Genomic DNA, 14,107 nt, shown 5'->3' with positions numbered 1-14,107 from the left:
TTTATCTCATAATATTAATGGAAAAAGCCTGACCAAACTCACATGCCCGACTTTAGCTTATTTATTAATTAAAAATTGGATTCAGGCTTTTTGCAGCATCGAGGTATCAGATAAATCTGAGGTTTAGTAAATAGCCCCCTTAGGGTAAGATTCGGGGATATTTAGTCTCCCGGCGACAAATCGCCTCTTCTTCGGGCGACTAATCTCCCTGAAAAGCCTTCCCGCCAGCTAGAATCTAAATCGCCAGCATGATGGTACTCGGATCGCTTCATTTTCAAAAGTTGCCCAAAGTTGCCTCATAAGGAAAATTCTGACTTCGGAAAACGGAAACTACATGTATTTGGAAAACACAGAACTATGATTTATCTACATAAAGGGTAAGAGCACACGCTAAGATTCGGGGAAATTTAGTCACCCGACGACAAATTGCCTCTTCTTCAGGCAAATAATCTCCCTGAAAAGCCTTCCCGCTGTCTAGAACCTAAATCGCCGGCAGTAGCCCCGCCCCCTCCGTACGGCTGCATTTTCAGTGGCGCACGGGCTGCCGGGGGGGCCCTGAGGGGGTGCGGACCCCCTGCTCCCCCGGTAGTTCCACCACTGATCGCATTTTCAGAAGTTGCCTTATGAGTAAACTTTGGGCGACTTCGGAAAACAAAGCGCTGAGAGGTTGAGGTGAAAAAAAATCAAATTTCAAACTATTTTTTGTGTACTTCGACTAGGGAATAGTCCAAAATTGATTTGAATTTTAAAAAAATTTGAATAACGAAATTTATCATGTACTCGAAATTCGACTTCGACCATTCGCCATCTAAAACTTGCCGAATTGCTGTTTTAGCCTATGGGGGACATCCTAGAACGCATTTGGAGTCAATTGGTGGACTTGAAAAATCAAAGGTTTTTTTTGGGAAAACTTCGAATCGAATTGGAACAATTCTAAATTGGTCCCTTGATAAATATGCCCCGAAGCGTGTGGCCTTACCCTTAGGGGCTTATTTATCAAGGGTCGAATTTCAAATTGAAAAAACGTTGAAATTTGAATTCAAAAAGACCAACCGAAATTAAGTCGAAGTTTTTTTTGGTCGAATAGTATTCGGCCGAATTCGATTCAAAGTTTTTCCCAAAAAAAACGTACATTTTTCGAAGTCCACCAATTGAATCCAAATGGGTTCTAGGAGGTCCCCCATAGTCTAAAACAGTAATTCGGCAGGTTTTTATATGGCGAATGGTTGAAGTCGAATTTTTAAAGAGACAGTACACAATAAATTTCGATATTAAAACGTTCCTATTTTTTTTTTAATTGAATTTGGAATATTCCCAAGTCGAAGTACACGAAAAAATAGCTTGAAGTTTGAATTTTTTTCATTTGACAATTCACCTCGACCTTTGATAAATCTGCCTCTTAATGTAGATTAATCCTAGTTCTGTGTTTTCCAAATATATGTAGTTGTCAGATCCTCTTTAAGTCAGCTGCAAGACTTCCCAACATTACAGGAAGAGAAAGTTTAACCAAAATGACAATCACAAGACGATATAATTGGTGAGTTCCCCTTGGGTTAGAATACTACCATTACAGAGCACCTGCAGGAAGTGCAAGAGACTGCCCTGGGGGGAAACAGAAAGAGACTGCACAGTACTGGAGATTACTCTGCACCAAACAACGAAAATATCAAAAAGGGGGGGGGGAATCTGCTCTAAGTAAGTAGTTACAAAGAGACTGCACATTCCTGAATAGGAGACTGTTCTACCTACATCATAGAAAAACAGACGGCATGTTCCTGGATATTAGACAAAAGTACCTCAATAAACTGGAACAGAAGACAAGTCTAAAGTGATACGAGAGACAAGTCTAAAGTGATACGAGAGACTGCTCTAGACAAACATGGGGACAACCAAGCCTGCAGAAGTTTGAATGAGAGACTGCTCCAGAGTGCTGCAGAAAATCTGAGCAAGATTTCTTTCTGGGAGAGTATAAAGTAAACTTCAGCAAGGCCCCCCAGAGAAATCTGCAGCAGAGATTTTATAAACACCTGGGGCAAATGGAGCCTGCACAGGCAGCTTCACTGTGAGTGACCGCTAGACACAGAAACACCAAAAGAAATGCATGTCTAATAAAAGACATTGAGAAAAGTGATTTCAAAAGAGACTGAGGAAAAGCAGTCCTTCCGCTGACCTGAGAGGAGGAGCAGACAGCCTCACCCACACGCAGAGAGTGTTCAGAGGAGAGGCAAAGAGCACAGGGAGACAAGCACCTGCAAAATGATTCAGAGACAGCTGCATAGAATGAGACAGCTGGCCAACCATGGCCCAGGCAGGTAAGAACTTGGTCAGTAAGGTGAATGTGACAGCTCTGCTGGACCACTGTGAACAGTGAATGTTTTAACCAATATTACCTGCCCTGCTGCTTTGCAGTTTTACTACCCATTCACAGATATTATTCAATATTTACTCTAGTGTGACCTTTACAATACAACAAATCGCTTTATTCATCTGCCTGTTGTGTGCAATAATGGTACTGCCCAGCAGAACCCCATTTGGTGCTATGGAGTTTATTTGGCTAGTATATAATAATAATATCATATAGTTACTGTAGCAATACTAGTTTGAATATCACATATGTTTACAGTTCAAGAAAGCATATTACATTCCCACCAATATCATACAGATCACAGACACGTACCATTATTACTAATAAATATTGTATTAATAAACAGCAGTAGATCCAGCCAGGGGCATAACTATAAATGCCTGAGATGTTTTTTTTTTGCTGATGCCCATGCAATAAATGCTTGGGAAATAGGTTATCTTTGCAAGGTTTTGATTGGTCCTAAAAAGATTTTGCTCTGTGGGCCAAAGGTGATTTACCCTAACACAGTTATGACATGAATCCTGCTTATATGTATCAGTGGCTAACTCTTAATGGGGATCCCTAACCAAAAACTGATTTTTATTTTTATTTTGCATAGTGAAAGTAAATATATTTAAGCAACTTTTCAATATACATGTATTAAAATATGTCCAATGGTTTTAAAGATATGAGTAAATGTAATTTCAGTTTAAGCAGTCTTATTGTTCCTTTCTGTTCTCTGCTAAATAATGTAGCAGAAGTCAGTTCTTCTCCATGTCAGTTAATCAGCTCTACATTGTTTCAGGAGTCAGAAATCCAGACAAAAACTGGTTTTACTGGCAATGACATGTCCAAATAACTTTTAAACCACTGAACGTTTCTAACGAATGTATATTGGACATGTGCTTTGATTCCTATTTTCTCACCATACAAAATGTTGTTTTTGGTTGGAGGGCCCCTGGAATGTTCTTATGTGAGGGGTAAGAATATTGCCCCTGGATGTAAGATGTTGCCTTTGATATAAACTTTAGAAACACTCCCTGTAATTCATATAGCTCAGTAGTGAAAGTGACTAATTACACAGCACCGTTGGAAAGGAAAGTGGTTGTACAGCTGTTAGAATTGCTTTATGGCCAACAATGCCCCAAATGATGTTGCTTCTGTGCTTGTCAGTCAGGGAAAGACTCATTTTGGGTGAGCTGCATGCATGTAGCAACTGAAAGATTTGACTTCTCAGCAGAAGAAAAAGGAAGCAGTTTGAAGTATTCGGCTTGCAGTCCTGATACATAGAGCCTCTGCTAATTAATGTGAAACATTTCCCAGCCCCTAGTGACATCTCAGTAGTCCATGAACACTGGAGCTGTGCATCCCAGCAGGAGACATGGGGGCAAATTCCCTAACCGGCAAAAATTCAGTTTTGCAGTCATCGCAACTGTTCGCCAGGCGTAAATTCACTAGGACAACGCCAATTCCCTGAAGTTGCGTCCAGGACGCCGAACGCTGGCGAATTTTCACTAGCGTTACTTAAATCAAAGCGAAGATGCGCTAGCGTTGCCTAATTTGCATACGGTGGGAAATGATAAAGTTACATGGACATATATTTTACAGCAAATACATTCAATTACACAAGTTCAGGGAACCTTAATAAAGACAATAGAGTTGTTATAATGCCCTACACATGAGCCCACTGTATAGTTTATGTTCCATATGTTAGGAAATGTAGGGGGGAACCCGGTTACCCAAAAAAAGACCGTTGCAGGCTATCACTCTGGAAAAAGGAAAAGACGCCGGCGTTTTTTAGGACTCAAAAAATTGAGGAAGTCCTATGCACTCCATTGCACTTCGCTTGGTCTGAGCTGGCGAAGGCAAGTCTGGCGAATGAGGCAACGTTCAGTAAAATCCGCATCTTAGTGAATTTGTGGAGTTACGTCCGTTCGCCAGAGCGAAAATTCACCTGCCATTAGAGTGCAAAGCAATGTTATCGTCTATCTCCTTCACTAGCGAAGTGACGCCTGTGCCTGTTAGGGAATCTGAGAAGTTCCGAAATGACGTCACGCTGGCGAATTTCTACTAGCGTTAGTCACTTCGCGGGAATCACCTTGTGGGAATCTGCCCCATAGACGTACACACTCGTTTTTTTCCATGCACATTCGACAAACAGCCTTTAGCCATTTGAGAACAATTGTGCTGAAGGTGAAGGTACAAAGTTATCCACATCTATTAAGCCTAATGTGCATTCCTGACACACACGAACACCCGCTTGCTGACATGTCTGCACTGACTTGTACATATACTTTGTGATTTACAAACAGATTTGCTTGAATGAAAACAAACAGGCATTTGTGAACATACTGATGTACATACTGATTTTGTTTCCGTTTGAGCCCCTGCAACACCTTCTTAAAATGCTGCTCATGTATAGATTAGTAAGACAGTCCAGACCCAGACTGGTGTAAATCTGTGGGTTCTGGCAAATACCAGAGGGGCTGCTGTAAGATGTCAAACACAGTCACTATTATTGGTGGGGGGGTGGTTTGGGCCTCTGCATACTTGGAATGCCAGGGCCTATTTTGATTCCCAGTCTGGACCTCATAACGTCTATACAACTTGACCACAGATGATAGGCCAACAATTCCTTATCAACATTCTACATCATACCATAAGTTATACGTTGAGGCATTATGGCTGTTTAGCAAAGAAGACAATGATCTGCTCCCCATTAAGCATTTGCAAAGACATGCAGCATTGCACAAGAGGGAGAGAGTTGTGCGCTTGCCAAGTATGCACGGGGTGTGTTATGAATGCGATTATGTTTGTTGGTATGGAAGTAAACTTTATTGGCACCATGGGATAAATATTTAAACAATGTTTTAATCATTTGGGAGTGAAAGGCCTAAACTAATGATGTTAGAGCTGCAACCTCTCCACTGTCAATCACATTCGGGGGCTATGATTATCCGCTGTTTTATTTGGATTTGATAATTGTGCTCTAACAGAAACATTTTCCTTCTCTATTTACTTTCTGCTCATGTTGGAAAGTGTATCCCACACCCCATTCATTTGAGGGCTGCCCCCCCCCCCCTAACACACACCAAGAGGTCTCAATTCCATGGAGAGCTTTATTGTTGGGTCTCCATGCTATGGACAGATGAGTCCAGCCTGAAGGGAGGAATTTCTAGCTTCCCTGGTTCCCCCCCAGACCTATAGCAGGCGTTCTTTTATGATAGACTTTCATGTATATATCTGCCCGGACTGGCAATCTATGGGTTCTGGCAAATGCCTGAGGGGCTGCTGTAAGGTTCCATAGAAAGTCAGTATTTAGTGGGCTGCTCAGAGGCTGTTTGGGCCTCCATGTGGGCTGATTGGGCCTCTGTGTACCTGAAATGCCTGGACCTATTTTTATTCTCAGTCCAGACCTGTAACCTTGTTATGAGCAGGTGGGACTGATGCACCGAATAAGGAACTGAACCCAAAGCATGTGAAAACCCCACTGTTGCTTTTGTTGTTGAATTGAAACTAACATGCTTTTGCCTGATGTTAGTAGCAACTTTGTACGAGAACTTATAACCAGTCTGCTGAATAGAGTCACTGAATAAAAGGAAGGTTAATGGAATAGTGGACCTAGTTTATAAAGCAACAATTAACACTTCAGGAACAGTTCAGTGTAAAAATAAAATCTGTGTAAATAGATAGGATGTGCAAAATAAAAAAATGTTTCAAAAATGTCATGTATAAAGGCTGGAGTGACTGGGTGTGTAACATAACAGAACACAACTTCCTGCTTTTCAGCTCTATAACTCTGAGTTAATCAGCGACTTTAAGGGGGACCACATGGGATATAACTGTTCAGTGAGTTTGCAATTGATCCTCAGCATTCAGCTCAGATTCAAAATCAACAAATATGACCCATAATGATTGGTTACTGCCTGGTAACCAATCAGTGGAAACCAAGAGACATACTACTTCCTTTTATTTTGGACAGGCTATCTATTTACCCAGTTTTTATTTTTATACTGAACTGTGACACCGAATGTAGAATATTCGTTCTGTGGATAAAAGTACCAAAGTGCCACAGAATGTAGAATCTACGCTGCACTTCTGGGTGTGCAAGCAGAGAAGTGACCTGCTCGGTCCCCTGCGAGCGAACAAGTGGCACCTGAGGTGTGATCGCCCAGGGACCCCTAAGCTGTGGCAGGCAGATGGAAATTAAATGTCTGGTCCAGCCTATACTTCCTGGACCCCCCCAGCACCACCCCTGATCCCGATCCTAACTGATGTCGCACTACTCTTGGTCCTGGGTGACCCACTTTTTCCACTAATACACACTTGCATTTACACTTACAAACACACACACACAATAGGTCTCCCTATTGTTAGGGGGCACATAATACACACACAGGGTGTTTATACTATTACAATCAGAGTGTCAGACATGAAAATTCATATGCGCTATTTTCATTTGGGGGTCTCAGTACGCCACATAGTTTTCTAAATCTATGCATATTGGGCATTAAAATGTTGAGTAGACCCCATGCGTGCTTATTTAGGATGTTTATGTTGGTACCTTACGAAATCTGGTGTCTGTGGAAAGTGTTTACCATACCATGGTTTATTTTATTTTACAAACTGTATTATATGTGCCATATTAACAAGTGGGTCTTCAGGACCTGTTTGAATGGCTATAAGCAAAGTATGATAGGAACGATGAAAAACTTTCATAAACAGGAGTGTAAAATGTTATATTTGAGAGCTGAAGGAAGTCTTTTTCCATTTACATAAAATACCCTAGAGCTGTGGTCCCCAACTTTTTTTTTTTACTTCAAAGGTAAAAAAGAGTTGAGGAGCAACACAAGCATGAAAAAAGTTCCTGGGGGTGTCAAATATGGGCTGTGATCTATTTAATAGTCCCTATGTGGACTGTCAGTCTACAGGAGGTTCTGTTTGGCAGTAAACCTGGCTTTTATGCAACCAAAACTTTCCTTCAAGCCTGGAATTCAAAAATAAGCACCTGCTTGGAGGCCACAGAGAGTAACAACCAAGGGGTTGCTCAAGAGCCACTGGTCGGGGATCCCTGCCCTAGAGCCTACTGGGATATAAAGCACAGTCAGGGCAGTATGCTAGTCAGATTCCCAACTGCAGACCTATTTTCACCTTACTGAGGCTCATCAGTGCAGTTAAGGGGTTTTCCCATTTGTGTGTTCAGACAGTACCGATACTGAACAGTGAATGAACCCAAACCAGCCAGTTTAGATAGAGAAGTTGTTTAAAGAAAAGTAGGGGACATAAAACATATATCTCTGACACTCCAGCAGAAAGAGGAAGTAATAGTAGGAATAGATACCTAAAAATGAAAACAGGTAGTTGTACAGGGAAGGATTCTGTTTCTGTTGAGCAGAAAGGCCTGAAGACAGACTGCAGAGAAGGTCAAGTAGGAAGTTGTTGGAAAGATTCTTACCAAGGCATTTATACACAATATGGTATGTTCAAGTCTTAAGACTAAGAAAGACATGAATTGAACATGGAATCAGAAGATGAGCAAAATGAAGACTGAGAATAGCAAAATTGAAAGCTTGTTTTCTAAAATGTGCACAATGTGGACAGTGGAGGAAATAAGTGAAGGAAGTGACAGGGATAGTCACAAATGACAAGGACTTGGGGCTTGCACTACTGATGTGCACTTGCTTTAATATTGGAAAAAAGTGTAAACAGTAATGAGGTACAAGTATAGGATGCCTTATCCAAAAACCCATTATCCAGAAATCTCTGAAGTAAGAGCAGTTGTTACCAAGGACTTCCATGACTTCGGCCTCGTGCTCTTGTACAGGTCATGGTGACTTCTAATATTCACATATTTTGCAACAGGGGGTACTTTATTTCTTATAATACACAAGTTTCAGTGAGTCATGTGTCAGAAATGACATCACTAGTCACCGTTTATAAGGATATAATTTACAGGATATTCATGGCTCTTGTGTATTATAACATTATATAGTATAGTGATTGGAAAAGGCTGATGCAGTATGGATGGGAGCAACATAGAAGTTGGTATATATACTCTCTTGTATTCAATAGGTCCTTGCCCTGCACAGCTTATATGACAGGGAGGAAAATGAAGGTTAACTGACTTGTAAAACGTAAGTTTCATAAAACCATTAAAAAAAAGAACTGAAAAAAAAATCATTATTTCTAGTATATTATTTAAAAAATGCTACGATAAATTGCCCCTTAAAGAGAATTTTGCTGATGCAATCTCTCTTTAGACAGAATAATAACTTGAACTGCATGGCCAGCCTGCTAGTGAGACAGGGACCATTTACAGTTGCAAATGCAGCTGTAGTCGCATGAAAATGCCCACACACATTGTGTGAATTGACTCCAAGTTTATTCATCAAAGGCACTGTTAGCAACTTCTGTAGAGTTGTGCTCATTGCCGTTGTGTCTGTCCTGCCTCCTGGTCCAAATCATGTACCTATTGATGCAGGGGAACACAGATGGAGCTTGCAGCTGGAATTGCAGCATTTGTGCAAAGTGATTTTTTGAAGTTGTGCATACTGCAGTTGTGCTTGTAAATGAGCCCTAACTAGTGGCTCCTTAGCCAATGCTTAAACTTTCAAATGAGCCAGTAACAATTTAACAGAAATATACGAGGGGAAAAAAAAAAAAAAGAGCCCACCAACCCCCCCCCCCCCCGGTGTCCTGGAGAGAACACATGTGCAGTGGAGTAATATTTGAATTTAAACTCTAAACTTGCATTTTTTATTCAACTGTGTGCCTACCAATATCTGAAACAGTGTAGAGAAACAGCGGGGCATCAGGAAAGACTAGCACCCCAGGCCAGTGCACTTTTCAGTAGAAAGGAGCACAAACACTGGGTCTAACATTAGTGTTAAGATGCACCGAAGGGTTCCTAACACATTGGCACACCCTGTGAATATTACTTTATTTGTCCTATAAGCGATCTTTGTTATAGTTGTAACCTGAGTGTAAATTTACAAAAATGCTGTTAAGATGAATTTGGAGTAAAGACGATTAAGATCATTGTTCCAGTGTCGGACTGGCCCACCGGGATACCAGGAAAACTCCCGGTGGGCCCAGGTGTCAGTGGGCCTCATGCTGCTAAACTTTTGGCCTATTTCATGGCTATTCCCTATTTCTATGAGGACAAAGAGGCTAAATAGATGGAATAATTGATTATAGTATAAAAAAACAGACTAGGAGAATAGAGGTTGATTGAGGAGATGAAGAATATTAGAACTGAGAGTGGGCCCCTGGTCTAATGTTTTATGGTGGGCCCCTGGTCTAAGGTTTTTGGGTGGGTTCCTGGTGTCCCAGTCCGACACTGCATTGTTCTGTATAGACTGCAGTTGGACTAACTGTCATTTGCAATTTACTGGGTACTTGCTGCCATCCTGCTGCAACTTTTTGTGAGTCAAGCTGGGAGTCCTTACTGTATTTCTTGCTACCTTTCTCCTAATCTAAGACCTTTTCCCCCCTCCCTATTCTTTCCCCTGACTGACCTTGGCTGTTTCATTATTCACCACTTCTCCATTTCCGCATTGTTCTTACTTTTCTTTTCTCCCCTTCCCTCTCATTTCTTCACCTGCTGTATTTGGACATTCTGCTCCTGCCTCTGGGTTTTGTCATATATCTTCTGTATTTCCCTTTTTCTTTATTCAGCACATTCTCAGCTAATCTTTGCCTCATTTCCCACACTCTCTTTCTTACATAATGTTCTGTTATTTATACAGGCAGTAATTTACATCATTTCAGTTATGTCTAACTTGTAAATTTCCAGCTGTGGATAAACTACATCTCCCTACATGCTTTGAATGCTTGCTTAGCAACTGGACTACATCAGGTGTTGATTACATTTCCCAGCATTTCTCCTTTCTTAGAGTTAGTTCCACTCTTTACCCGTTGACCACTTTGTAATATAGTACCCTTTACTGTTAATCAAATGTATATTACATATATTCCCTGGCCAAACAGGCCTCAAGCCAAGTGAATTATGTAGGCCATTGAAAGCCGCCCTATAACATTTATAACATTTACATTATGTGTTAAAATACATGTTATTATTTTGATAAATATAAAACGAATAATACAGGTATTGGATTAAGTATACTAAAAATGTATTTAAACATCAAAACCCAATAATCAAACCCAATAGGCTGGTTATGCATCCAATAATAAAACAATTTATTTGATTAAAAATGGAGTCTAAGGGATATGGCATTCCTGTAATTTTGAGCAATTTAGATAACTATTTTTTTTTTACCTGTACCTTATTAAACGCATCTTCCCTGTATAAGTATGCCTGATTTGGCTTCCAGTGTGTATGTAACCATACCGGCCTGTAATGTGTTCATTCTACTCTACTGTTATTTTCTACATTAGACTGAATAGTCTAAAAGTGGGGGTGACACTAGCGGAGGATGAAGTCTATGTTTTAGATGAGGCTACCCAATATTTGCACAGATAAAGGGGTTATAATCACTTAACATTATAAGTAGCTGGACAGGAAGGTATGACAGGTTCAGAGAGAGGGATTGCACAAGTAAGTCAAATATATTTTCATTGCTTTCTTAACAGAGGGTCACATTACAATTCACAGTATGTGGCCAAGAAATTTGACAAAAACATGGCTGCCTTTCACCACTAAAGCAAGGGCCCCACATCTTTGGCTTCCTGAATGAAGCAAAATTAATGTATCTTGCATATAACCTAAATATTATTATTTAATTAATATTATACAACAAAATACAATAATGAGCTCCCAATGGCTCAGTGAAGATTCTCTTATGTTTCCCCTTACTTTACCTTATACTTTCTTCCTTTTCTCCCCACCCACCAGATCTCAGGATGTTACAGACATACTGACCGAGGATTTGCTGCTGGTGAGATTTTTCTGTTTCTTAACTTTCTTGGATCAGTAAGACACTGAAATGGATGTGTTTTCTGTGAGTCTGTACTAGTGATGTACGGGTCAGGAAAAACTCAACCCACACCTGATCTTAACCTGTAAAATGTTGCCATCGTAGGACCCACCACCAAACCACACCAACGTCTTCTTGCTCTGTACACTACTTCTGTGCGTTCCTCTGGTTCCAAGACAGAGAATCTTCAGGAGCAGAGGAGTGTACTTTCCCATTCTGACCCGTACCCAACCCTAACCCAGACTGGTTGGCCAAATTTCAACCCAAACCTACCTAACCAGCCGGGAACTCGCTGTTGACTGCCGTTTTCGGATCAATCCACACATAGCTAGTCTTTATGCTCCTGTGTCTACCAAAAACAAAGATTGGTGGGGTGTGTAAAGGTGGCTAAAGTTTGAGATAAATGTATGCATGTGCTTTAGGTTTGGAATAATTCTTCATGTTTTTATGGCTTTCAAATATGATGAGGTCTTCTGAGTTAATATCACGTTGTTAAATGTTTTTTATTGCCCTTATTAAAAGTGAGTTGTTGTCACCAGAGAGCAGTATCAGTGCTTATTAGTTGTATTTTCAGCATTGAATCTTCACTAACATGTTAATGGGGATTAGTAGCCCACTGTAAGGGTACAAGGCCACATTATATTACATACAGAAGTTAAAGGGGACATATACCCAAAAGTATCTGTAATTAACTTTTTTTCTGGCCATAGATCTCTTGCTAATTTCATGTGATCTAAAAAGAATAAACAAGCAGCTTGATAAAGGGCCAAGTAAGGTCTGAAACATTGCTGTAATGCCCTATAAATATGCATTAAAGGCATGTTAACCACAAGAGATTTGGTGGTGCTGTTACAGTCTGAATTCAGATCTATAAATAATAATGCATGTAAATGACAGAAGAGCATACTAAGCAAATGAAATGCTGTCAGTACGCAGGGAAAATACGATTTGGAAGTGAGTGTTGGTAAGTACCATTGCAGCAGGGATTAAAGATTAGAAGGCGATGAGCAAGAAATTAGATTCAGACATTCATACTTCAGACATGTGGTGCATGAAGACTATCTAGGACCTCAAGTCTATGCAGCCAAGTACTGTAGTACTGCACTAACTAACCCATCCCTTGAGATCAGTTGTATGCTCTTATTGTTGTCCTTGAAGAAAGCAGTGCCCTTCTGGGACATACATTTAAGCAATTAAGTCCATCCAGAATATGGTTATAGAACCCAGTTCTCAATCTATTGCATGTTTTTGATGCTAGAATGTAGCACCACCAATTGTATATCCCAATTTCCTAAAATGAGTGGAAACCAACACATCTGCTGAAATTTCTCACAGTAAAGAGGTTATTTGAAAAATGAGAAAATGCCAGGTTTTACCCAGTGGACCAAGTGTTTAAATGAATGTGTTCAAGTTCATTTCCATGCAGCATTACTTGTAATAAAAAAGAAACTGTACCAGCTCCATTGTGCTGGTTGGCACTAAGGTAGGTTAAATAGTCACTCAAATTATTTGGTTAATATCTAACCATTATGGGCTCACTGAAAGCTGCAGTTGTCTGGACTTGAATGACTTTCAAAATGTAATGGCACAGTTTCTGTACTAAGAAACACAGCAATCTGGCACAGTGAAATGATTTGATTGTAAAATACAAGGAGGTTGCGACACTGCTGTCACTGCCAAGGTACAGTTACATATCTTTCATGGCTTCTGATAAATCACAGAGTCACCAGAATATTAAGGAAATGGCAAAATACTTTCATTTTACTAAGATATGGATTTTTAAAACATATGTCTTTGGCTTGAGTAGCCTTATTTTATTTTATTTTAGCCTTATTTTATAAGAGAAATCATCAAAAGAAATGTTACTTACAAAATCCATAACTGACTATTATCAGCTGCCAGAGGCTAAAAGTACTTGGGCTGATTCATTAATAGGTAGATCTTTGTGCAAGGCCAGTTATAATTAGGGGCTGCCCTGGTCATTATCAGATATATTTCTAGTGGTCCCTTACCTCCCAGAGAGACCTGACAGCATAACCACAGCTTATTACTGGTTGTGAAACTGCATTAAGCAAAGATGTTAGTGCAGAAAGCATCCTTTATATTGAGTCTTGTATGTAAGAGCCAATCCAAAACAGCCTGTAATGCATGTGTTAGTCAAAGGGGTATGCCCCCATAGCTAAATATTACAAGTTATTTGCCAAGGCAATTACCCTACTCCTGGTTATATTAGCACTGGGCTGATGTAGATACAGCCTATGTCAGGTGTGTGTCCACATGATTGTTTTTAACCCATTTTAAACTATACAGTCAAGGATCTATACGAGAAAGTATATTGTGTCTGTATGATGACTAAATTGTCTGCTTTGTTCAAGCTAATAACTTCCGAAAATCTGAAACATTTAGGGGGTTATTTATTAAGAATCGAGTTATGTTTTCCACAAAAATTTGAGTTTTTGAGTTTATTTTTTTGGTCAAAAATCGAATTTTCGGGTTAAAATTTTTTGGGGAATTTATTATAAGCTGACCATAGAAATAGCTCAAATCTGAAAATACACCATCTAAAACCTGTTGAGGTCACTTAGGAGTCAATGGCAGAGGTCCCTTGAATCATTAGAAGATGTTAATAGCCTGCATGAAGGTTTTTTTTGGAGGGTTTTGCCCGAAAAATCGAGCAATTAGAGTTTTTTCCCACCAAAAACTCCATTAATTCACGTTTTCAGGTTGTTAATCCCGAACTCACCGATTCGAGTTAATTCAAGTTAAAAAAAACCTCTAAAATTTGACCTTCGATAAATAACCCCCTTAATATCTCTATACAATTGTG

The 14,107-nt window shown here is 39.9% G+C and overlaps 1 protein-coding gene across 1 annotated transcript in view; it reads left to right on the top strand.

Moving 5' to 3' along the window:
* The first annotated feature begins 1,557 nt into the window (after nt 1-1,557).
* Nucleotides 1,558-14,107, top strand: part of sh3bp1.L (SH3-domain binding protein 1 L homeolog) — a 40,155-nt gene continuing 27,605 nt past the window's right edge. Inside the window, exons 1-2 of the mRNA XM_018258892.2 lie at nt 1,558-2,312; nt 11,199-11,241. Coding sequence (XP_018114381.1) covers nt 2,257-2,312; nt 11,199-11,241 — 99 coding nt within the window. The 5' untranslated portion in view covers nt 1,558-2,256. The remainder of the gene's footprint in view (nt 2,313-11,198; nt 11,242-14,107) is intronic.

The sequence above is a fragment of the Xenopus laevis genome, chromosome 4L, assembly GCF_017654675.1.
Source record: "Xenopus laevis strain J_2021 chromosome 4L, Xenopus_laevis_v10.1, whole genome shotgun sequence".
NCBI lineage: Eukaryota > Metazoa > Chordata > Amphibia > Anura > Pipidae > Xenopus > Xenopus laevis.
This window is presented reverse-complemented; position numbering and strand designations above follow the sequence as displayed.